At 45.6% G+C, this 22,777-nt stretch overlaps 1 protein-coding gene across 3 annotated transcripts in view; it reads left to right on the top strand.

Moving 5' to 3' along the window:
* The window catches only part of SEMA6A (semaphorin 6A), a 127,242-nt gene that overhangs the window by 43,439 nt on the left and 61,026 nt on the right, over window positions 1-22,777 (top strand). For all 3 annotated transcript variants that reach the window (XM_032335407.1, XM_032335409.1, XM_032335408.1), the window contains exon 2: window positions 21,610-21,747. In XM_032335407.1, coding sequence (XP_032191298.1) covers window positions 21,648-21,747 — 100 coding nt within the window. In that variant the 5' untranslated portion in view covers window positions 21,610-21,647. The remainder of the gene's footprint in view (window positions 1-21,609; window positions 21,748-22,777) is intronic.

Raw genomic sequence — 22,777 nt, 5'->3', positions numbered from 1 at the left:
AACGTTCAGTTGCTTACCTCTGATGACAAAATGTTCAACACCAAGTACTGCTGTGAAGAATTAACCTCTGTCTGAATGAATATTTTGCTGGTAGGAGCTTTAAGTAACAATTTAAACTTCATTGTCAGGAGTAGATAAAATAAATATCATCTCTTCACACCCAGGGGAGTCTGGGCCAGCTGTATCTTTCTGAGTTCTTATTTCATTGTCCACACAATTGAATAAAATATCTACTCTAATGCAATATTAAGGTCACAGATTTAATAATCCAGAACTTGGGGAATGTAAAATTTACTTTTCTCACGATAACAATTTCTTCCACGTGCAGGGCATTGTATGCACTTAAGCTATGCCTTCAGTAATGTAACTAGGTCAGGGATTTCATAGGAGGTGGAGGGCTGCCTGTGACTGTACCAGTACCAGCATCTTACATTTCATGTATATTTCAAGAGCCTGTGTGTGTACATATATGCATCTAAAAGGCTAGTGCAATATCAGTCTGATATGAGTTACCAGGGCCTGTAGACATAATAGGGTTTCTGAGACCAGCTAGCACTAAGGCCTTCAAAAAACAAACTCTGGTATAATGCGTAGTAACTGCTTCAAGGCTCCAATACAGTACGAAGTGAGCTACGTGAGTACGTCTAAGCCTTGCTAGAAAAATTAAAACTTAAAATATGTAGCATTTTTCTAATAGCACATATGTATTTGTACTTTATTTTGCAATTAGTTATCAGTACGTCTGTGTCCCCCATAAGCTGTTAATCCTCTGAGGACGGTGACTGTATTTGCGATTATTCCCGCTCGGATCCATTTGTTTGTCCCTCAAACATTTGTCAGTCCTTGCCAGATTTACAGTCTAGTGGTGGGTAGATTACTAAACAAATAATGTCAATTTGATTGCTCTGATAAAGCTCTTTCTTGCCAAAGAGAAAAGAGATTAGTGATTAACTGGAGGGGTGGAGAGGAAATCCCAGAAGACTTCACAGAGGAGGTGATATTTGTTAAAGAGTATCTTAAGGGAAGGGTAGGAATTTCCAAGGCAGGAAAAATAATGGGGTGGAGAACTAGTTGGGGCAGCAGGTGGGAGGCACGGGGGAAAGCACTGGAAAAAACCTAGTCAAGGGAAGAGCACTACAAGATACAAAGAATGAAAGTAAAGAGAAGAAAGCAAAAGAAAATCTGGTAGGAGCCATTCTTGCAAACTCGTCCAATTCAAATGAATTGTGAGAAATTCACGACCTTATTGGCAGAGGCAGTTTACCAAAAACGTGGTGTATTTAACCCTGGGCACAGGCAGAAAAGCCACGGCCACAGCACTAGGACAAGGCCCTCACCTGGGATTGCCAGGTAGGAAGGTTCCAGAGGGCTCCTAATGCTGCCTACTTCCCAAGTTCCTGTGCATTAGCCATCCCTTATCTTCGTACTGGTCACAGTGCCTAAGACAGTGTCTTGCTAATGAATTCAGGCAATGAATGCTCGGTTTTGTTGTCTTTTGTAAAAGGGCCTCTCCCTGTAAGTGCCTATAATGTGGCTGGAAAGGGGGATATGAGTGAGCCAGGTCGATAGTGACTAACAGCAGTGACTACAAAGGGTTCCTCCTTTTTCCATTGACGCCGCTCTGACAACTGCATCACCAGAAAGTACCAGCCCGCCCCTCTGCAAGGAGTAATTTAAACTTCGGTCAAGTCCTGGTGGAGCACCAGGCTGCAGTGCGGTGTCCGGAGAAGGGCAGCTCTGCCCCGTGAGACACACAGGCTGTGGTTGAGAGGTGTGGGGGGGAAATGGGAAAACAAACTCTAGTGAGGAAGTATTTTGAGGAAGCAAGTGCTGCATCCGGATACAAAATCAAAATGCGGAAACGTGAGGCCACATAAGGGTCTCCCAGTGCCAACCCTGAGCTCAAAGGGGATGGAGAAGAAAATGGAAGCGTACGTTGATTAAACAGGTCTTTATGGGAGGTACTTGGGTTCTTCTCAACCTAATGACCCTATGAAGACATCACCCTCATCCCACCTTACAGCGGACGAACGTGGGACTTATGGAGACAAAATAAATGAATGCAAGGCCACGGAGCCACGGAGAGAAGGAATGGGATGGAAACACACTAGAATGGATTTGAGCTCCATCGAGCAGAGACTTCTTTTGTCCTCAGGGCCTAGAACATGGCCAGCACACAGCAGGCGCTCAGTGATTGTTTTCTGGAACAACCCAAGCTCCAAAGCCTGTGTTTCCAAAGTGGTCACGGTCAAGTTAGTCTTGAAGAAGACCATCTTTTGTACTTGGTCCTGGGAAGGAGCAACACCTGAGATAGGCCGGCGGGCAGAATGGAAGAGGAACAGCAGGAAATATGAGCAAGACAGGGAGGAGGAAGAAGAGTCAAGAGTTTGGCCTAGGTCTTCCCCCAAAATATTGTTTCCTGTGCTAGGAGAAACATGTTTCCCTTGTCACTGAAACAAGAGCTAAGACAAAGCACAGAACATCTGACCCCTGAATCAGTATCTTCTAAAAATTAAGAGTGTGTGTATGTGTGTGTGTCTGTATACACATAATCATACATTCTACAGAGGTTAGGAACCTGTGAAAATAAATGGTTACATTGAAAGAGGTTTTTAACCTTAACTGTAGCATTTGCTAGTGGAAACTGTAATTACTGTTGTGTTTTTGGTGGTGACTGTGCAGGGTTTTTTTTTTTAAAGGTCTGACAGCTGCCCTCTTGATATTTATGTGTTTCTTGCTAGGGAGCCCAAGATTCACAAATCTGAGCTTGTAATGAGGAAAAGAAGACCACACAAATAACATGAAAAGGAGTATGAATTGAATATCGCCGGAGAGACAAATCCCGTATTCCGTGCTGCTTTAATTGGAAAGTTCTTTCGTGGGGTTACTTTCTCCTCGGCTCAGATAATTAAGTCTGGGCTGACACTGGTGACCAGCTACTGATGATACATCGTCGGTTACTAACAAATGCAGGAATCAGTAATCAAAATTTATATTTCCCAGGTTACCGGGGCACGGTGGAAGAGAAGAGCCGTTTCGATAAGGCTGGGAGATAGGCTTCTGAACCGAGGATTCGCAGGGCCTCTACACCACAGCATCTGGGAGGGTTAATGAGGTCTGCTTTATTTCAGCTCTGTCATAAAAGAGAACATACCTATTGTCTGTGTTTACATTAAAAATACATCGCAAGCCTCATGCTGGAGAAGAAGTCTCCGCCTGGCTCCCTGTCGTTGTTAATGGATTAAATTCTATTTTCTTAGTGGTTTGGCATGAGGGGAGGTGGGCACCAAATAGACTTGGAGATTTTAAGAGCCACTCTGTGCTGGCACGAGTACAAGGTTTTTGAATCATGATCAATTATCCCTGGTTAGAACGGAAGGCACCGAAATGGAAGGATTAGGATTGTAATTTGGAGCCCATCTGTTTATATCCACAGTTCCCAAACCTGTCTGCTTAGGAGAATCCCCTGGGGATCTATGAAAATATCCAAAGCCCAGGTCACACTCCCAGAGCAATTAAGTCACCGTCACAGGGTATGGGGCACAGGCGCCCTTCATGTGCGAAGCTCTCCAGGCGATTCCAAGGAAATCAGCCTTCGCGCCTGGCTCAGCGCCTCGCTTAGAGTTTGTCCAGTAAACAAGTGGAGAGGGAAGGGCGAGCAGAGCCTTGGAGCTCGGCTCCCAGAAAGGGACATTAGGATAAAGGAGACTTTTCACTGACCATACTCCAGGACCCTAGGGATCATCCCACTCTGCCCTCTTTGCTCTGCTGCTCAAGTCCTATTTTCTCTCTAGTCCAGTCAACGTGCCCTCCTCTCGGGGAACAGTCATTCTGGGATACTCTAAGATGACCACTCCCAGAAGAAAACACGCATCCTGCTTCTCCCAAGTCCGGCATCCTTTAGGGCAGCTCGAGAAGCAGCCTTTGGCCTTCCTTTGACATGGCGGATGAACCCCAAGAAAGGGGGCAGGGATGCCAGAGGCGTGGGGGCAGGAGCCTGCCCAGAAACGAAGATGCAAAAGGAGGGAAAATACAGTTCCCATACACAGTACTGGAATCTTGTTTATGGAAAATAAAAAATATTTAGGGTATTTGCTTTGAGCTCATCTGATTCTTTGGATTTGACTTCACTGTGCCCTGCCTTTTCGAGTTGGTTACATTTTTATTTGAAAGTTGATAAATTAGGCACCCATTCACACGGCTTACAGGCAGATTTATGGTGTTGTGTAAACTACCAGCCGGCATATATTCCCCTCTGTGTCACAGATCAACCCCCAAAGTTATCACAACGGACGCCACAAGGCCTGTAAACCTCCCCCACCCTCACTCTGTGTTCCAGAATATTACCACTGGCTGAACAGATTGTGAAGGGATGGGATCCTGGGGAAAACTGTGGGAATTGGCAGGTATCAGTAGGCCCAAGTTCCAGGTTCGCCTCGGGAGACACAGACTTTAAAAACTAACTCGTTTCGGTTTTTTTTCCCCCCAATATGAAACACATGCACGAGGAATAAGAATTTCAAAAAGCCTAGAAGAGTACAACATAAAAAGTGCGTTTCTTTCCCACATCTGACCTCCAGGCCCCCCTCCCTCAGGGACGAACCTGGGTTGCTACTTATTTGTATAATGGAACTGGAATATTCACAACACCTCAGAAAATCAGTCTTGGCTTATATTTAAATTTTGTTTTAAAAAATGCCCCTTTCACAACCACCGTAGAACTCAATGTGATGATATTTAAAAATACTCAAAGCCACTTGAATCACAATCAACAAATATTTAGCAAGTACGTCCAATGTACAAGATGGTGCTTAAGCAAGGCTTCTGTACAGAGGATTTTATACACACGCATTTCAGGTTTTCTGGTGTATAATCGACACATCTAATTTTATGTCTTTGCTTTAAATCTTTTTTTCAGAAACAAAGATCATCTCTTTCTTGCCCCCCCACCCCCTCCTTTAACTTCTGCATCTTTCACATGTTCCCTACTTTGAGATCTGTTTTAAGCCCAGATATCTGGGTGGGTGGTACATTCTAGGCCAAAGAACTCTCTCTCACACCTTCTCCAGATGGATGGGTTCAAGGATCTAATGTTCCCCAAAGAAATAAAACTTGTGCAAGCTGCAGAAGAGCTGTGGCACTCTGTGTGGAAAGACGTTATGTGCTAAGGATGAGATGTGAGCCACGATGAAGCCGACATCCCCACCCATGTCTGGTCTGCAAAAGGGGAAACACCCCCAACTCTGTAGCCCACTGAGGCACAGTGGGTTGACCGCACTGATGAGCGCCCCACCGCCCCCTCCAGCTCCCGCCAGCAACATCTGTATGTCTTCTCTCCAGCTGGCTGGCCCAGCTGTTCTGGTGTCAAGAGAAAGTTATGAGTCACCAGGAAGGGATTTGAGACAAGAGTGGAGTTAAATCATCTCTTGGGGTCTCTATGTCATTGGCAATAGCGCCTTAGGAACAAGCCAGTGGATAACATTCACGCCCAGAAAGGCCACACACCAGAGCTTAACTTTGGATCCCACACTTGAAGACCTCCTCTGAGCCTTCTGAGCAGAGGAGGTGGGGGAGTATGGATGCTGGACATTCCCACCCCAAAAGGCCTCTGGCTAGTGCCCATGATGTTCATTAGGTTATGACCATCCCTCTCCTTGCGCACACACTTGGGCTACAGACCTATCCCCTACACACGCTGGTCAACCTGGGGTCCTGGAAAAATGAGGCCTGGACAAATCCTGAGAACCTTCTCTTCGGTCCTTCAGTTCTAGGCAGGTTACTTCATCAACAGAGCTATATGGGCAGCCTCCAGCAAAAGCCTGAGTCAACAGCAGGATTTTCCTGGACCATCTGTGGTTTCCTGCTCTAAGCAGTGCTTCCTCAGTACGTGGGAGGAAGAACTTGTCAGAGGATCCAAGAATCCTAGGCAATAAGGCTCTCCAGTGGGACCTTACATGTTGTCTAGTCTAGCCCCACATCCGATGTCTGACTGCCCTAGATAATATTCCTTCCACTCCAGCACTCAGCTGGCCTCCTGCCCCTTGGGCAAGCCAGTCCATCTTTGTGTTCCTGGGACTACTAGAAAGTTCCTCCTTATTTTGAGCAGAAAGTCTATGCTAGTGATTTCTACCCACCGATGTTAGCTCTACCCTCTTGTCTTCAGGGTTTCTCTTCAGGTATCTCTTCAGGTATCTGAGAACACCCACCCTTGCTCCTTGCATCTCCACTTCCTTTTAACACCAGTCTGTCAGAAATTGTTCTGATGTTCTTTCTTGTGGTAACATTTACACATTATTCAATGAATATTATTAAAAGTTCACTGTGTAGTAATAAGCTTTGTTCCAGAATGTGTAGATATGTTAACAAGACAAGCTTGTCCATACCAAGCTTACATTCTGATGGATGATGGGCAGGGGGAGAAGGAGAGATAAAAGCAAATAAGATTATAAATGTGGAAATATCAGACTAAGGACAAATCCACTCAGAAACTTAGAATAATGTGATTTTTTAAAAAGGTGGGGTGGCAGGGGGAGGATTGGGTTGTTTTCCAGGTCGGGAAAGGTCTGTTCAAAGAAGTGACTTTAAAAAAAAGAAAGAAAGATTGATTTAGTTGAGAGAGAGAGAGAATGAGAGCGTGGGAGTAGGGAGTATGGAGCAGGGCAGAGGGAGAGAGAGAATCTCAAGCAGATTGCTCAGCACAGAGCCTGAGCCAGATATGGGGCTCAATCTTAGAATCCTGAGGTCACAACCAGAGGAGCTGGAAGCTTAACCTCCTGAGCCACCCAGAAGTGATGTTTTAACATGGTTCTAAAGGACAAAGGCGAACAGACAATTGAAGAATGGGAGGTAATTCAAAGTGGTGGAAGGTGAGGGGCATAGGTCGGTAAGGCAGGAATGAGACGCCAGGCAGGGCAGCAGGAGCCAAGTCTGAAAGGGTGGAATGGAACACGATGCAGTCCGGGAGATCAGGTGGTGCTTTCTGCACCCAGGACTGGCGGTTTCAATTCTGGCTTAAACGTAGTTAGAAGCCACTGGAGAGTTTATACAAGGGAGGGTGCGACTTGAGTTTTCAAAAGACCGTCCTAGGTTAGCACGTGGAGAGGCAGAAGGATATGGTGTGTCTCAGTTGTAAAATCTCTACCCGGTGTTATCTCTCAGTCCTCTGAACCTGTAGTATTTTGAGCTTCCGCTGCTGTCTGCTCTGTTACAGCTGTTCACGCTTCCTACAGTGGTGGGAGCTCCGAAAGGGCAGAACCCACTATGGGGCCCAAGACCTCAGTATCCCCATGTCCCAGCTTTGTTGGCACATTGGAGACTCCACCATGTGTGGAGCAGATGGACAGATGAAGGGGAACCACTAACCAAAGCAGTTGCTTATTCAACTTGAACACCGACAATTACGTCCTCTCCCAGGCCAACACCCCGGCTCATACTTCCCCATGTCTCACGTTCTCACTGCTCACTCCCCAAACATTAAAGAAGTAATCCATGATGCACAAAAGCAACATTCCTTCAGAATGAAAGCACGTGCGAAAAATGGAAAAATTACTATTGGTGATTCTCAACCTCCATGTCTACCTTTCATGAGGGAGGAGAGGCACCCGCATAGCCTTGATTCTCAGACGGGGACACAGCGTCCGAGCCTAGGTCATCACAGCCACATGCCACAGAGTACATTGCCCCCTCCTCAATAAGATTCTGGAGGAGACAGCCTTCTTTTCCTGGCTCAGTGCTGCCGGCAAGGGCTGATTCAATAGAAATGTGGGGAAGCCCATGTGCCTACCCTTGCAGAACACTTCTGAATGACTCTTCCCTTTTTCGCTCTTCGGAGAGCTGAAGACTGTTAACTCAACAGGCAGAACATCGCTATTTGAGTAGAAAATTATTCTGCCTCAGTCTTTTACTTAATCAAAGTGAACCTGGGGAATCTCCCTTTCAGAAAGAAGTTCATGCGTTCTTCCCTCTCCGTGTGCTCCACAGCTGTGCTCTCCCCATCTCACAGCTCCGACCCAGGGATCCTTCCCACGGAGGAAGCCTGCAGGACCCAGCCAGACCTCTACACTGTCCGGTAACCAGAGGATGGCGAGCTCTCAGGGCCATTTCTGCATTTCCTGTGCCTCCACGGCCTCCCCCAGGAATGCGCTGCATGTGTGTACTGGGACCCCTATGCTGTCCCAGGGTGACCAGCCGCCTGGGCTTGTCTGCTGGGCTGGGCAGGGGTCTCGCCCTTCCTTCCATCCAGATTTATCGCCTCTCTCTTGTCTGACCCTCAGCCCTTAGGTTGGGCTTTTACCTGTCATGCTTGGGCTTCCTGGATAATTTCACTTTTCTCCAGATTCTGGTCTCTCACACAGATAGTAATTATACTGATTGTCTGCTGTGCTATTAATTAAGGGAATTGTGACTTATTTATTTATTCATTCATTCATTCTTAGATTTAGGGGTTAATTGCTGATAACAATGTGCTGTTTTCCCTCCAGATAATTTGGACCGCCGTGATTAACCTCGTGTCCAGGCTATCTGCTATTCGCCATTTGCCTCTATTTTTACCTCAGAGCTAGAATTGATCACCATTGAGCCTGATGCCCAGGGCCCCTGTTGTGAGAGGCAATGGAGGCAGGCAGTTTGTGGAGGGGATCATTTGTGCAGAGGCCCTCAGAGAAGAGAAGCGAGTATGTCTTCGTCCCTTCCCTTCCCCCCACCTGTTGCCCGAGATAAAAGCTCTCCTCCCAAAATATTCTTCAAATTCAAATGCTTCATTCTACTAACTGATCCTTCAATGGACCAGTATTACCTATGAAAACAAAGCTGCAGGTATTTGAAAACTAAAGGCCAGTACAAAAAGCAAATACTGCCAGTTGACAGTTCCCTCTGATTACGGGGAAAAAAGCCACAAGCAGGGTCACTTCATGGGGAAAGACAAAGACTCCAGATTCCAGGCATCCAGGCACTGTGAATGCTCCTTTGGAGAAACTACCACTAACTGCATAGAAATGGCCGTGAAGTCTACCCACTGAACGCTGGGCAAGAGGGGAAGGCTGTCAGGTGGGAGGAGGAAGGCAGCACACGGGGGTGTGGCGTTGGGGGGGGGGGGCGCTGCCTGGGGAGGCAATCCCTTCTGCTGGTGGCGGATGCCGCTACTCACCCACCCGCGTCTGAGACCCTCTCTACCAAGATCCTCTGCTCCGTGAGCTGTGGTCATTCTGTAAAAGCCTGTTCTTGTCAGCCCTTAGTACGGACAGAAACCCGTCACCAGGAGCACAGAGCAGAGGAAATGGAAACAAGATGATTCAGTCAGCAATTCCTAATCTCTGAATTATTCTTTCAAGTATCATATGATACACTTTTAAAAAAAGGCGGTGGGGGGGGGAATCAGATTACATTGTTTTCACTGTGAGACTCAATGCAGTACGTCTGGTCTGGGATAATTAGAGAGCTCCTGCGTTTAGCAAAGCCAGGGCTGGGAATTAGGCTCTAAAGCATCTCCTTTGCTCTTGTCTTTTATCCTGATTTTAATCTCCTCGGGGACCAAGGAATACAGTTCCACATTCTCCTTCTCAAAGCTTTGCAACAGATGTGCTTCAGCATTTTTAATTTTTCAGATTTTAGAAAAGTGGCGTGGGACATATACCCCAGTGAGGGCAGCATCCAGTAACCAAACTGTTCATATTTTTGGCAATGGAGCATTATGTACAATAGCCAAGATGTGGAAGCAGCCCAAGAGTCCATCCATAGATGAATAGATAAAGAAGAGGTAGCATATGACTATAATGGAGTACTACTCAACCATCAAAAAGAATGAAACCTTGCCATTTGCAACAACAGGGATGGACCTAGAGGATATTAATGCTGAGAGAAAGAAGTCAGACAGAGAAAGGCAAATCCCATATGATTTCACCCATATGTGGAATTTAAGAAACAAAACAAACAAGAAACTACTCTTAAAAACAGGGACCTGGTAGTTGCCAGAAGGGAGGAGAGTGGAAGATGGATGAAATGGAGGCAAGAGGTACACACCTTTAGTTACAAATTAAGTAAATCACAGAGCTGAAGTGTGGGGCACAGGGAACACAGTCAAGTTGCAGTAATGCTGTTTGGTGACAGATGGTGACTACACACCTGTGGTGAGCACTGAGTAATGTCTAGAATTGTAGGATCATGTCCCACACCCAAAACGAATGTAGTAACACTGTACGTCAACTACATTTCCATTTAAAAAAAAATTTTTTTTTTTGCAGTAAAATATATAAATACTCATCCCAAGAGGAATCAATAAAGTCTATAGATGGTCTCGTGCCAATTTAGGTCAAATTTTGTCACCACATAAATAGGAAAGAATGTTTGGTTTTCAGGGTTTGCTCCCTGGGTTTGGTTTGGTCTGGTTTTTGTAACTGCAAATGAGGGGCTGTGTGCCTCTATTTCAAAAACCAGCTCGCTTCATCCAGATCTAGAGAAACAGAAAAGCAAATCTTGTTTTTCTTTACACTTAAGAAAAAGTGAGGCATTTTTCAAAACAACCACTGCTGTGAAAATAGTTCATCCATATGCTTACCGCCTTCCTCTCAATGAACAGGGCTTTAAATCTCAAAGTTTCTGTGCAGTGAACTTGAAGTCACCTATGTAAGGAATCAAGTCATTAAGTGGCAGAGACATTTAAACAAACCCGTAATTTCCTGGAACTTACTCTTACTGGCCTTAAGGAAGCATATTTTCAGGATGTTTGGAAATCGTTATTAATTTTCAGGGTAGGATTTCACATTACAAATAAACGAACACTATAGGGAGTATTAGCACCAGATTGGACTTGATCTAAAAAGAAGGAACTAGTGAACAGTGCTCTCTCTACCCCAGTTCAAAGGGATACCTGCTCGAAGTCAATCAAGCCAGCCGAATAAAGAACAGGAAGAAAGCCAATAAAGGTATCATTCATTCGATTTCAGGAAAATTCAGCAGTTATCTACCAATGGCACTAGTAAATTTAAATCATTTTAAATGCATGGGTTTGCGGTTTTCATCCGATTCACCAGGATATAAAGATGACCAGTTTTTCCTCTTAATAAACGAAATGAATTTCCTAAAGAATGTAAGAAAATAATGAAAAGCCAAGAGCTAATGCTTCCATCTCGTTTCTGTCCTGGGTGCGTCTCATCTAGACGGAGACACAGATAATCCACTGTGCATGTAGATGTTTCAGGGATGATAAGAATCAGTTGGCAATATCATGCCTGGTTATGGAGCAGATCCTGAAACGATATTATGTTTCTCTATATACAATTAGAAGCTTGTCGTCAAACATAAACTCTATTTTTGGCCTTCACGTTCCTGGAAGAGCATCAGAGCTCACTGAGAGAGACCAGGGACACAGTGAAAGACAGCATGCAGCCAACACCAGAGAACCTGATCCATAAGGTTTAGTGCAAGAAGGTGTTTTTCACTGCCTGATCTTGAGGCTGTTTTAACCGGGGGCCGGGGGTGGGGCAGGGGGGAGGCCATAAAACGTGTAGGGCTCAGTCAAAGTGTCCATCACGTGTGACTGATGATATTGTTACTTTGGGCTGTTATTCTGAGCTCAAAGGAGGAGAGAGACTTTGCAGGTAGTTTTCATATCTCTCGGAGCCATGTTGGAAGTTGACTTCCACTCCAACAGGAGCAAGAACAGAGCCCGGCAGCCCAACTCAGCCAGAGGCAATCCCAGGCCAGTAAGGAGCGGAAAGGTGAGGGCTGCAGCTGGGAGAGTCTGTTTTCCATTAACTGCGCTGAGAGCAAGCAGAGGAGAAGTGACTGGGGAGAGTCCCCCCATCAAAGGTTGGCAACTGCTGCCTTTTAGTTGAAAGCAACTCAGGATTTTGACAAAGTTTCGTGGAAAGCCCCAGACACTGATCTCGAGTTTGCTCTCTATAGAGTCACTCTCCAAGTAGCTTTCTAAAGGCACTTTCCTTCAATGTAAGCCTGTTATTTTTTTGCCCTGTTTCATTTTTAATGAAATTAGCGATGTACAGAAAACCAGGGAGAGTAATGAGGAAAAAACTCCCATAATCAGCACCGTGGGTGAACGAACACCAATATTCTGAGCTCCTGCTGCAGAGCTTCCCCGCCCCCGTCCTTCTTCATCCCAGGTCATATTCTTAGAAGGAAAGAGTAACGTGATACACTCTTTATTCTCACCTATAATTCTTTAAACTGAACTTCGGGAGAAGTGCAAAAATCCACCCATTACTTTAAGCAAATACTTGAAATTCCTTAGGCAAAGAGGGAAATGGTCCGGTTCCAGTGTCTCAAAATCCGATCGGCATGGAGTTGCTCATGGTAACACACTGTTCTCTAGACCTAGTCCGCCTGAAATCTCTCAGCTCCCACCGGCGCCTCTTCTACCCTCCCCAGTCCACACTGACCCCCGACCCCGCAACGTGCCAAGCCTCTCTCCATCTGGAGACCCTAGGGTAATCACCCCAGCCACTTGCCTTTACAACACCTCCTCGCTCTAGACAGTATTCTTCCCATCAGGACTCTTTTCTTTCTTTCTGAAACCTTACGGGTATTTGTTTATGTATTCTATCTTGGGACAACAGGCAGGAGCTGTGGGGTCCATCTACTAAAGAGAACATCCTGGGGCGGGGGCGGCGAGGAGACCTTTTCTCCCATCGCCACCTGCCTCAGCAGCGAGCACAGAGCCTGGCTCCCGACAGAAGGCAGGGAACTGGGCAGTGGCAGGAGTGAACACCAGGCAGCAAGCCCAGGAGAAATGAATGAGTCTTGGCTGCCTTTCTGAAGGCAGTGTAACGCAGGGACAGAGCTCTGTGAGGGAGTCAGGAGTCCACTGCTGTTCGGCTTTGCCACTTTTGAGCTGTGCCACGCTTGGCAAGTGACCTCCCTTCTCAGGCCTCAGTTTCCTTAGCAGTAAAACAAAGGGGGCGCGTGTTTCTGCCTCTGGAGCAGATGTTTGAGTTCAGCCATATTATAAAAGCTGGAAAGATGGAGGTGCCCAGAAGCTGGTGGGAGACGTGGCTACATTGAGGCTGGGACTGCTGTAGCCTTCTGAGCTCCAGACAGTGGGGCCAAGGTCATGACTTCACGCGAGGAGCACCAGTGATAGGGGACTGTATCCGAAATGTCCAAGTGAAGCCCACCGGATATGCCGGCTGAGGGGTGCATGTGTTGGGAGGAGGGGAAACACAAGGAAAGCTGCTGTAACACAGAACCTCCTGAAAGAGAAGACTTGCCTCTTCCCCTTTAGAGATGAAATAGCTTTACAGCCTGATTTTTCCAACAAAACTGTTTTTCCTAATAGGACTTCTGTATCCACAGCTGTTTTCCTGCTCCTTTGCAAATGGTTTTGGCCCTAAAATGGGATATTACACACAGTGGCTGTTCATGATTAGATGCCACTGAATGCCCATGCCATTCTCCAATGGGCATGTGGCATTTCCCCTGAAATGGGGGTTTCTAGGCTTCTGCTGATGGCTGAGAAGAGGAGGAAACCAGGTCTTTATTACAAGGTTAGGGCCATTTTTCTCATTTGCATGACCCTTAGATCTCAAGGCAAATATCACCCAAGAGGTGGATGTGGCCCTTGAAGCCTAGATAGAGCAGAGGTTTCCACCAGCATCGCCAGGCCCAAGTCTTTCCTCATCGCCCCCGGGAAGTGTTCTTTGGTGGCCCGGTTATGCATCCTGAGGACAGCAGCAGCGTCCCAGTGTCCGCAGGCCTTGAAACAGGGCTGTGCAGGCCCAGGAAGGGCCACCTGCTGCCTCAGCACTCTTCAGTTCCTGAACCGGTCCTCTGGTGCGAGAACGATCAGCAGCTGGGTCCCCTTGAGACAAGTGTCCAGCAAGCTGGGCTTTCTGCACCAACCCCTGCTCTCCCTCCTGTCTCTGGGCAGAGAGCTTCCTTCTGCTGACTTGAGGGGTGTCCAGATCTGTTTATCTTATCAGCTGCTGAAGCGGGCTTGTTTCAAACCTTCCCAACAGACTCTGTTCTCTAGGATGTACTGACTTTAAAACATTGCTGCTGAGAGGCGGCGGCCGGCAGGCAAGTGGCTCCACTTAACACAGTGTTGTCATGAGCCAATCCACTTCTCCTAATGCTGTGGCTCAGAAGCATTTGCGTCTTCTTACGTGAAGCCTGCAATCACAGGGCTGTAGAGTGGAATGAGCCTTTGCATGCCTACACGTGTGGAAGGAACTGCGTACTCCTCTGATAGATTTTTATTCCTGAAGCCGTTAGGAACGTCAAACCACTCTGTTCATGGGAGCAGTGATGCATCAACATATATTCAACTACTATCTTAAGCACAGTCGCTATTTATGTCAGCAGCTCTCTCTTTTCCAACCTTCCTTCTGTTTCCCTTTCTTTGATGTCCTGGAAGGACACTGACTTTGGCGTCACACAGACCTGGGCTTGCATCTGCACCTTCCCTTCTTACTGATGGTGTTGTAAATATTGACTGTGGCACGTGGGCACATCCCTTAACCTCCCGGACCCTCAGTTTCCTTGTGTGCCTAAGGCCTTAAGACCATAAGACCTGTCTCCCTGGGTTGCCACAGTGTTTAAATAAGACAGTATGCATATGGACCCTGTATACAGAGAGTGCATGATAAAGCTCCATGCCCACCCCATCCCTCTCCCGTCTTCCACACTGCTATTTTCCTTTGACGGTCAGGATTCACATTTTACAATCACACGATGAGAGTTACGCCATTCTGAGATGGGCTCTCCGCCTCTCCCAGATGGTCCCCCACCCAGAGACAGGAAGCTTCGTGACTTGGAAGGGGAAGGGCGGAGTGAGGGCAGGAGGAAAAGAGAAGGAGGAAGAAGAGGGGGCTTCCTCTCCCACTGAAGAAAGACAACACCAGCTGCTAATCTGGGGTCCACCTGAGAATTTCTTAAGGAATTCCAAGAAAAGCTACTAGCCATTTTTAAGTATCTCAACAGAAGAATGCACATTTATTGAGGGGTACAACTTTTCAGAGCATTATTAGCTCACATCCAAGCTTGAGATACTGTTTTGACCACCCTAAAGCTGAGGAATCTGGCTCAGAGACCTTCAGCTGGTAAGTGGGATTCAAAACTCTCTGCTCTTTATGTTACCTACATTGTGAGCAATAGTCTGGTTTCATTGAGGAGCTTTTACATCAATGTCAACTCAGATTTTTAAAGACAGAGCCTGGGTGGCTCAGTCGGTTAAGCATCTGCCTTCAGCTCAGGTCATGATCTCGGAGTCCTGGGATCAAGCCCATCATCGGGCTCCCTGCTCAGTGGAAGGCCTGCTTTCTCCCTCTCCCACTCCCCTTGCTTGTGTTCCCTCTCTTGCTGTCAAATAAATAAATAAAATCTTTTAAAAAAAAAGAAAGTGACATTACAAAGACACAAACTATGAGGTCAGAGAGCTGGAGCACAGTAACCAAGGTACGGAAGTGAGCCAAGTATCCTCTGATAGAAGAACGGATGAGGAAGAAGAAGTGGTGTGTGTGTGTGTGTGTGCACATGCGCGCACACATATATGCACAGTGGAATACTACTCAGCCATAAAATATAATGAAAGCTTACCATTTGCTACATGGGTGGATCTAGAGGGTATTCTGCTAAGTGAAGGAAGACTGAGAAAGATAAATAACACATTTCACTTCTATGTGGAATCTTAAAAACAAAATAAATGAACAGAACAAAACAGAAACAGATTCATAGGCCCAGGAAACAAAACTGTGGGTTACCAGAGGGGGATGCCCGAGGGGGACAGGTGAAACAGAAGAAGAGGATTAAGAGGTTTGCAAGTTCAGTTATAAAACAAGTCAGTCATGGGATGTAAGGTCCACCGTAGGGAGCAGAGCCAAATAGCATTGCAACAACTTCATATGGTGACAGATGGTAACCACTCTGATTATGGGGACCATTTTGTAATGTATAGAAACACTGAATCACTATGATGTAGACCTAAAACTAATAGGGTATTATATGTCAGTTACACATCAATTTTTTTAAAAAAGAAAAAAAAAGTTTTAAAGCTAGAGCAATAAAAATGGAAACGTCATCCTTACTGTAAAACCCAACTATCAGAATATAACTAAGTGGTAACAACTGCAGTCTCTCTGGCCAGATCGGAACTCCTTATGGGACTTGAACCTTGTCCTGATGTTGAAACTAAGTGTCACAGGCCGGGATTTCTCAGCTCTAGCTCAAGGAACTTGAAACAGGAGTGCCCAGGTTCAAAGTCCTTCCATGTCCTGTGCTCCCTAATCACCACATACTCACTCTGTTGTCACCAGGGCAGAATCACCCAGAATCATATAACCCCAGAGCCTGGACTCCAGAGCCTATAATATTTCATATGCTTTCATTTTACAGGTGAGGAAACAGAGCCAGCAAGGCTACGTGACTTGCCTAGGGTCACCCTGTTAGTGTGCCCTTCCTTCTTTTAATGACAGTGTGAATTATTGATTAGCTGTAAAACTTCTATGATGTCAGCAGAAAATGGGCTTTTTAAAAGAATTACTGAAACGCAGTAGTAAATGATTTACCTCGTAAGAAAAAAGAAAACCCACCACTACCATCATCCTCTTCATTCCTAGAACAAATATATAGAGTTATTAATCAAGAGTACTTTGCATTAGCAAGTCTCCAGATAAATTATTTTTCTCACTATTCGCACTTATTATTATTATTACTTATTATTAAAATGTTCATGGGGGGGTGCCTGGGTGGCTCAGTGGGTTAAAGCATCTGCATTTTTCTCAGGTCATGATCCCAGGGTCCTGGGATCGAGCCCCGCACTGGGCTCTCTGCTCCGCAAGGAGCCTGCTTCCTCCTCTCTCTCTGCCAGCTTCTCTACCTACTTGTGATCTCTCTCTGTCAAATAAATAAATAAAATCTTAAAAAAAAAAAAAAAAGTTCATCGGATGCCAGCACTCAGGAAGAAAGTACACCAAGTTGTATCTACCCAGCCAAGTCCAGGTACAAAGGCAAGCACCCCTGCTGCTGGGGCACATGTCCTCCATGTGTGGAGCACCCCTGTGGGTCTTCAAAACAAGCAACATCCATTCACGTTTGTGTGCAGACACTGGGTCCCCCAAGGCTCACATACTAAGACTGATGTGAGCTATTCTGCTTGTTTTTCCCTTGTCTGCCATGCTGATGTGCTTTTCCTGAGGGGCATGAAGGCTGCCCTCAGAGTCTTCAAGGGTCAGACAGATGAGGTGAGTGGGTGATGAGGCTTCCTAAGACAATGGAAAATGGCGGGAATGTTTCCAAGTGGAGAGGGCTAGCATGCTCTCCTTGGGGCAGCCACCACTCGGCTCCAGAGCACTGGCCATGTGAAATGTTGGCCAGTGAAGGCAGATCGCTGCTTTTTCTTTTTTTAAGAAGCCAGAAACCCAGAGTTCTATGTTAAATCTCCAAATTTTTTTTGCCCCCGAAATGCTGGCAACTAATTTTGCTTTTTTTCTGCTCTGTGAGCCAAACTTTGGCCAAGTCCTACCAGTCTGTGAGCCCGAGCAGAATTTTCCAGGGCAGGCGTTGGGGGAATGGCTGGGCAGAAGACTGGGGTTAAGCGTGAGTGGTACTCTGGCTGCAAAGGCTTGTCGTGGCTCCCCAGTCCTCATGGCACCAGATTAATCAGAAGGAAGACGTGGTCATTTGTGACCTCAGTGACATCCCCTTTACTTCATGCTTTGCTGACACAGTCACCTGCTGCTGTATGACAGGGGTGTGCAGGAGGGAGGTGGATGGAAGCTCCAACTACTGAAAATACTTGAGCATTTCAAAACACAATTATCACCACGAATGCAGCCACAGGATTTTCAGACAGACTTCCTTTCAGCCCCTTTTGTTCAGCCCTCAATCTGGAATACTGGAAGCTGGGTTCCTGGCCAATCAGCATTCTGCACAGACTATTCAGCTCAAGGCAGCCAATAGCTCCAACACCACTTGTACGCCGTGGATCTGTTAAGTCAATTTGGTCTTAAAAATTGTAGGGGAAAAATTACAGTAGAAGAGAATTTTTATCTGGGCTGAGAGCGTGTAGTTAAGTCAACACAATTCTCGCCCATGTGACTCAGAGTAAAGTCATGTAATTAATTTTAGATGAATCCAAACAGATCTAATAAATTCACCCGGCAGATGCCTATTAAAATTAAAAATGCTCTTAAGGTTTTCCACAAATACTGCAGGTTGGAGAAGAGGAGGGTTATACCTTTAAAGTAGGCGTGGATTCTACAAAGGCCCTTTCTCTTCAGGCTCAGAAGAGTGGAAAGCTGAGACGATAAGATGAGAAATCAGGCAGGAGAAGCTGACTTTTTGAAGTAAATGTTTTTGTTTAGAATGCTCATATTGGGACGCCTGGGTGGCTCAGTGGGTTAAGCCTCTGCCTTCGGATCAGGTCACGCATAATTCTAGGGTCCTGGGATCGAGCCCCGCATCAGGCTCTCTGCTCAGCAGGGAGCCTGCTTCCCTTCCTCTCTCTCTGTCTGCCTCTTTGCCTACTTGTGATCTCTGTCAAATAAATAAATAAAATCTTAAAAAAAAAAAAAATGCTCATGGTGACAGCCTCCCCACTATCTCATTGTCTGGGTATCTGCTGAAGTCTAAGTGTAGTGGAGCCCAGAGAAGCACAGTCAACAGAGAGGGAAACCAGCAAATGGCTGTAGATGCCCAGAAACACACGGTCTGTGGGTACAACTGCTCCAAGTCTCAAAAATTCCTTAAACAACCTCTTTAATTGCAAGAGCCCAGCTAGCGCCAGAGTCTGAAATTCAGAGGCAAGTGCCTGTTTGTGTTTTGTTCTCCTAAGCTCAAGGCCTGTCTACATCGCTGCAGTCTTAGTGGGAAGACCCAGCCCTCATTCCGTGGAATGGGAAATGACAATGTGATTGAATGGGGATCTCTCCATGAAATAATCGTTTCAACAAGAAAATATATTGTCTACGTATTTACAAGGGTTGAGCCCAAAGTTGTGTAGGAAGGGAGTAATACATCACAACCCTGGCCGAAGACAACTGTAAAGTGTTCGTGTGGACGGCCCGCGGTCTTGCCAGAACGCTTCCTCCCCTATGATGTACATGTTAACAATCTGATGATATGATGATAGAAAGACACATAAAACAGCTATTTTTCCTGGCATGGAGCCCTACTGTAAACCTGGAGATACTTAAATACCCCATCGCAGCCTCAGTCCTGGCTAAGTGTAAGGACTAAAGGGTGCGCAGAACAGGTTTCTTCTGCGAGCATCGCCCTGCCGGCCAGCTTCTGGGGGTGGAGCACGGTGCATCTGCCCCATGCTGTCTTAACGTGGGAACCATGAAACTTGGGAGATGCAATAAAATAGCAGGACTCAGCCTCATTGGCTTGTAGGGCACGTGTACAAAGACGAATGCCAACTGGGGAAGGCCAAAGACTCCAGTGTCGCGTCGAGACAAATTAATCTTTGAAAGTACACGTGTATTTCCCAAGATTGAGAACCAGCGTTGAGTCTGTTATTCTTCCTTCGCCCGCTGCAAATGACCTGAGGTATCTGCTTCTGTATTAGGCTACAATACCACTCTGGAGCCCTAGGTAAATGTTGCCACTTCTGCTGGCCTGCTATAGTTTCTCATCTAACATCTAACAGCTGACTGGGATCTGGTTTATGTCTTGCTTACTCCCGTCACTGATTTCTCCTCTTTAGTGTTCTACTGAACAGAAGCCAGGAGAAACAAACAAGGGGACCTCAAGGCTTCTTCCCTTTGGGTTCAGAGTTTCTGCAATAGGAAGAACCAGCAAATCAATGAATGAACAGACGATCGCTTTTAACCTGTCTATAAATACATGCTTATGTCTCTGGGTAATGGATCGCCCTGGTGAGCAAGTCATCATTTAAAGCTTAATTTTAATCTCCACACCAGAGATGGAGATACGGAACGGCTTGGGCTTTTCTCTCACACTCTCTCCCTCTTTTTCAAGATAAATCAAATTAATTAATGTGTACTTTCCAACTGAAGAAATGATTAAGACCCAGCTGTGTCTGTGAAACTGTAAGTTGCGATGCTACACTTGGGACTTGTTACTGTTTTTTTTGGCATGAAGAAGAGAGACACAGGTATCTAACATTAAGTGTTCTCAAAAGTGTAAGTTGGCAGTCTGTTCGCCAAATTAACTTTCAAAGACCCCTCACTTACTAAGTTTGACCTTCCTACACACAAATCTTAAGCAATCGATGGACTACTGTAAGATAGCTTTGTTCAACAAAGATCATCTTTGGCAGGCTACTTCAAAGGCTTTACCAGTCTGGAAAGATGAAAAGGTTATCCCCATTTTACATGATTTCCCCTATAGATTAAGACTTATTTGAAATATGTCTGAGAATTATGCGATATTTACTGAATTATGTGCCTTCTTTCCCCATAATCAGCAGCCCCAATGGGACTGCTTTTATTTCTAAGATTTAGGAGAATTTTCTACACAAATACAGCATTTTTAAGAATATATACAGCAGTCAGAAGAGTATATCTGGCATTTTTATTCACTACTGTTCCAGTGCAAGGCAGTATTTGAAACTAAAATATACAGAGAGAAATTTTTTTAACCAATACCATTTCAGGGGATGCCTGGGTGGATCAGTTGGTTAAGTGTCTGACTTCAGCTCAGGTCATGATTGCCAAGTCCTGGGATCAAGCCCCAGGTCAGGCTCCCTGCTTAGCAGAGTCTCTGCTTCTCGCTCTGCCCCTCCCAACTCCTGTGCTCACTCTCTCAAATAAATAAAAAAAAGTCTTTAAAAAAAAAAATACCATTTCAGGATGTGGTTTCAGATTCTCCCTATAGTATTCTTCAGAGTCTAAAAGGATACATTTCTTTCTTTTTAAACAAACGTTGTGTGGTTTTATTTATGTCTAAGGTCATTCTAGAATTACTATGGAATTATGGAATTATGTCAACGAAGGGGTGAAGCAGGTAACAGAAATTAACAAACAGGGTTCATTATGGGGTGTGTGTGTGTGTGTGTGTGTGTGTGTGTACACGCGCGAGCACACGCACATGTAAGCAAGTCTGCCTGTGTGTTGCAGGTGGGGTGTGGTGCCTGAAGGGAATAGTCACATTTAGGTCAAGAGGTCAGATCTTCTGATTTTTATCAGAAACCTCCTCCACCACCCCCCCCCCCCAAATATTGGCAACCACTTCAAATTTTTTTAAAGAACCAGAGCTGGACAAACAAAACACATCTGGGGGGTGGCAGGCTGCCTTAAACCTGCTGAGAAGAAAAGTATTTACATTAAAAAGAAAAAAATGCTTTCCATACTTTTGGAATGCGTTTTCATGACCCTGAATAGGAACCTTTGACGGCCTTAAAATGGCTTTGGACAGAGGAACTAACAAGGTTCTGGGTCCTGTGTTCCAGGAGCAGCTTTGTGAAAGGGCTCTGATGCACTGGGAAGGAGGCTGCCGTGGGTAACAGATACAGGTTTCTAATATAAAACACAGGAATCCATGAATTCACAATGAAAAGATATGAAACACAGACCCCTTTTCTCTTAAATTTATCTTCAAGGTCATTTCATTTTAGGGAGGTGAACACAGCTGACTTGCCAAAAAAAAAATATATATATATATATATATTTAATAATATCCTTCTTTGCTCTCTGGCAGGGTGAAGTAGAGAAATAAAGTCTCTCCGCTGAACTACTATGAGGTCAGAAGCCTTGCTGCTATATTTCACACTGCTACACTTCGCTGGGGCTGGCTTCCCAGAAGATTCTGAGCCAATCAGTATTTCGCATGGCAACTGTAAGTACCCGCGATCATCACTGTCATTCACTCCTTCTGTGGGCATTTTAGGTTGCATCACCCAGCAAAACACCCACCTTTTCTAAAACTTAAAAAAACAGGAGACTTGCTAGTAGACAACAGCAGGGCCTCATCAAATTGGGGAGATAGCTGTTCTATAACTCAGTTAAATACTGTCGGGGCGACCCCTGTGTGAACATGTGTGTGAGGATCTGAAACGTTCCTCAAGTCCCTCTGATGAAGTGTCCGGCCACGACAAGGAGGCCATCCTCGATCGTGCCCGGAAACCAGCAGTGGGAGAGTATCACTACCATGTGGGTATCGCCTGGAGCATGCCTTCTCACGTGTGGTTAATATGTGGGCACTGTTACAAGATGAGAACAAGAAAGAACACTATTTTCTTCTTTTAGATTTAGAGGTAAAAACTTTGCAGGACTTTGGATTCACAGAGGACCTATTTTAACTATTTATAACTGTCTTTTGGTCTCTGCTTCACTGTGAAGGGTAGAGAGTCATGTAATTAAGAGTTCAGATGACTATCCAAGGGGAAAAGTCCTACCTGCACGTGGGATCCAATAGCCCATGTACAACTTCTTTCCCTTCCCTCCAAAAGACAAAATGTTTTATCGTAGTAAAGTTGAAAGGGAGCCCTTTTACCCAAATATCCATTTTCCCTGTAGCCATCCCAAAACAAACACTGAACAGACCCTAACTAAGCAAAGTATTTAGCTACAGGGGATATGAAGGAGAACCATCATATGTGGCTTTCGGCTGGACAGTCCCTGAAAAGGGAAAGAATTTCATGAAAGTGAGCTGGCAGGAGTTGGCACAGAAGACAATGAGTGCACAAAAGTCAGGGCGTGCTTAAGGGCCAAACTGTGGAGTTCAAAATGACTAAAGAGGCAGTCCACCTGACTCAAGGTACCAAACCTTCATACACATTTATTAATCCCCATTTGGGATAGGTATTCGATCTCTGGTGCCCCTGTAAAGAAGAGTCCCCAGCCCAAATATGCTCTTGAAAATGGAA

The sequence above is a fragment of the Mustela erminea genome, chromosome 3 (genome assembly GCF_009829155.1).
Source record: "Mustela erminea isolate mMusErm1 chromosome 3, mMusErm1.Pri, whole genome shotgun sequence".
Classification (NCBI taxonomy): Eukaryota; Metazoa; Chordata; class Mammalia; order Carnivora; family Mustelidae; genus Mustela; species Mustela erminea.
Note: the sequence above shows the minus strand (reverse complement) of the source record. Positions and strands in the feature narration are given on the sequence as shown.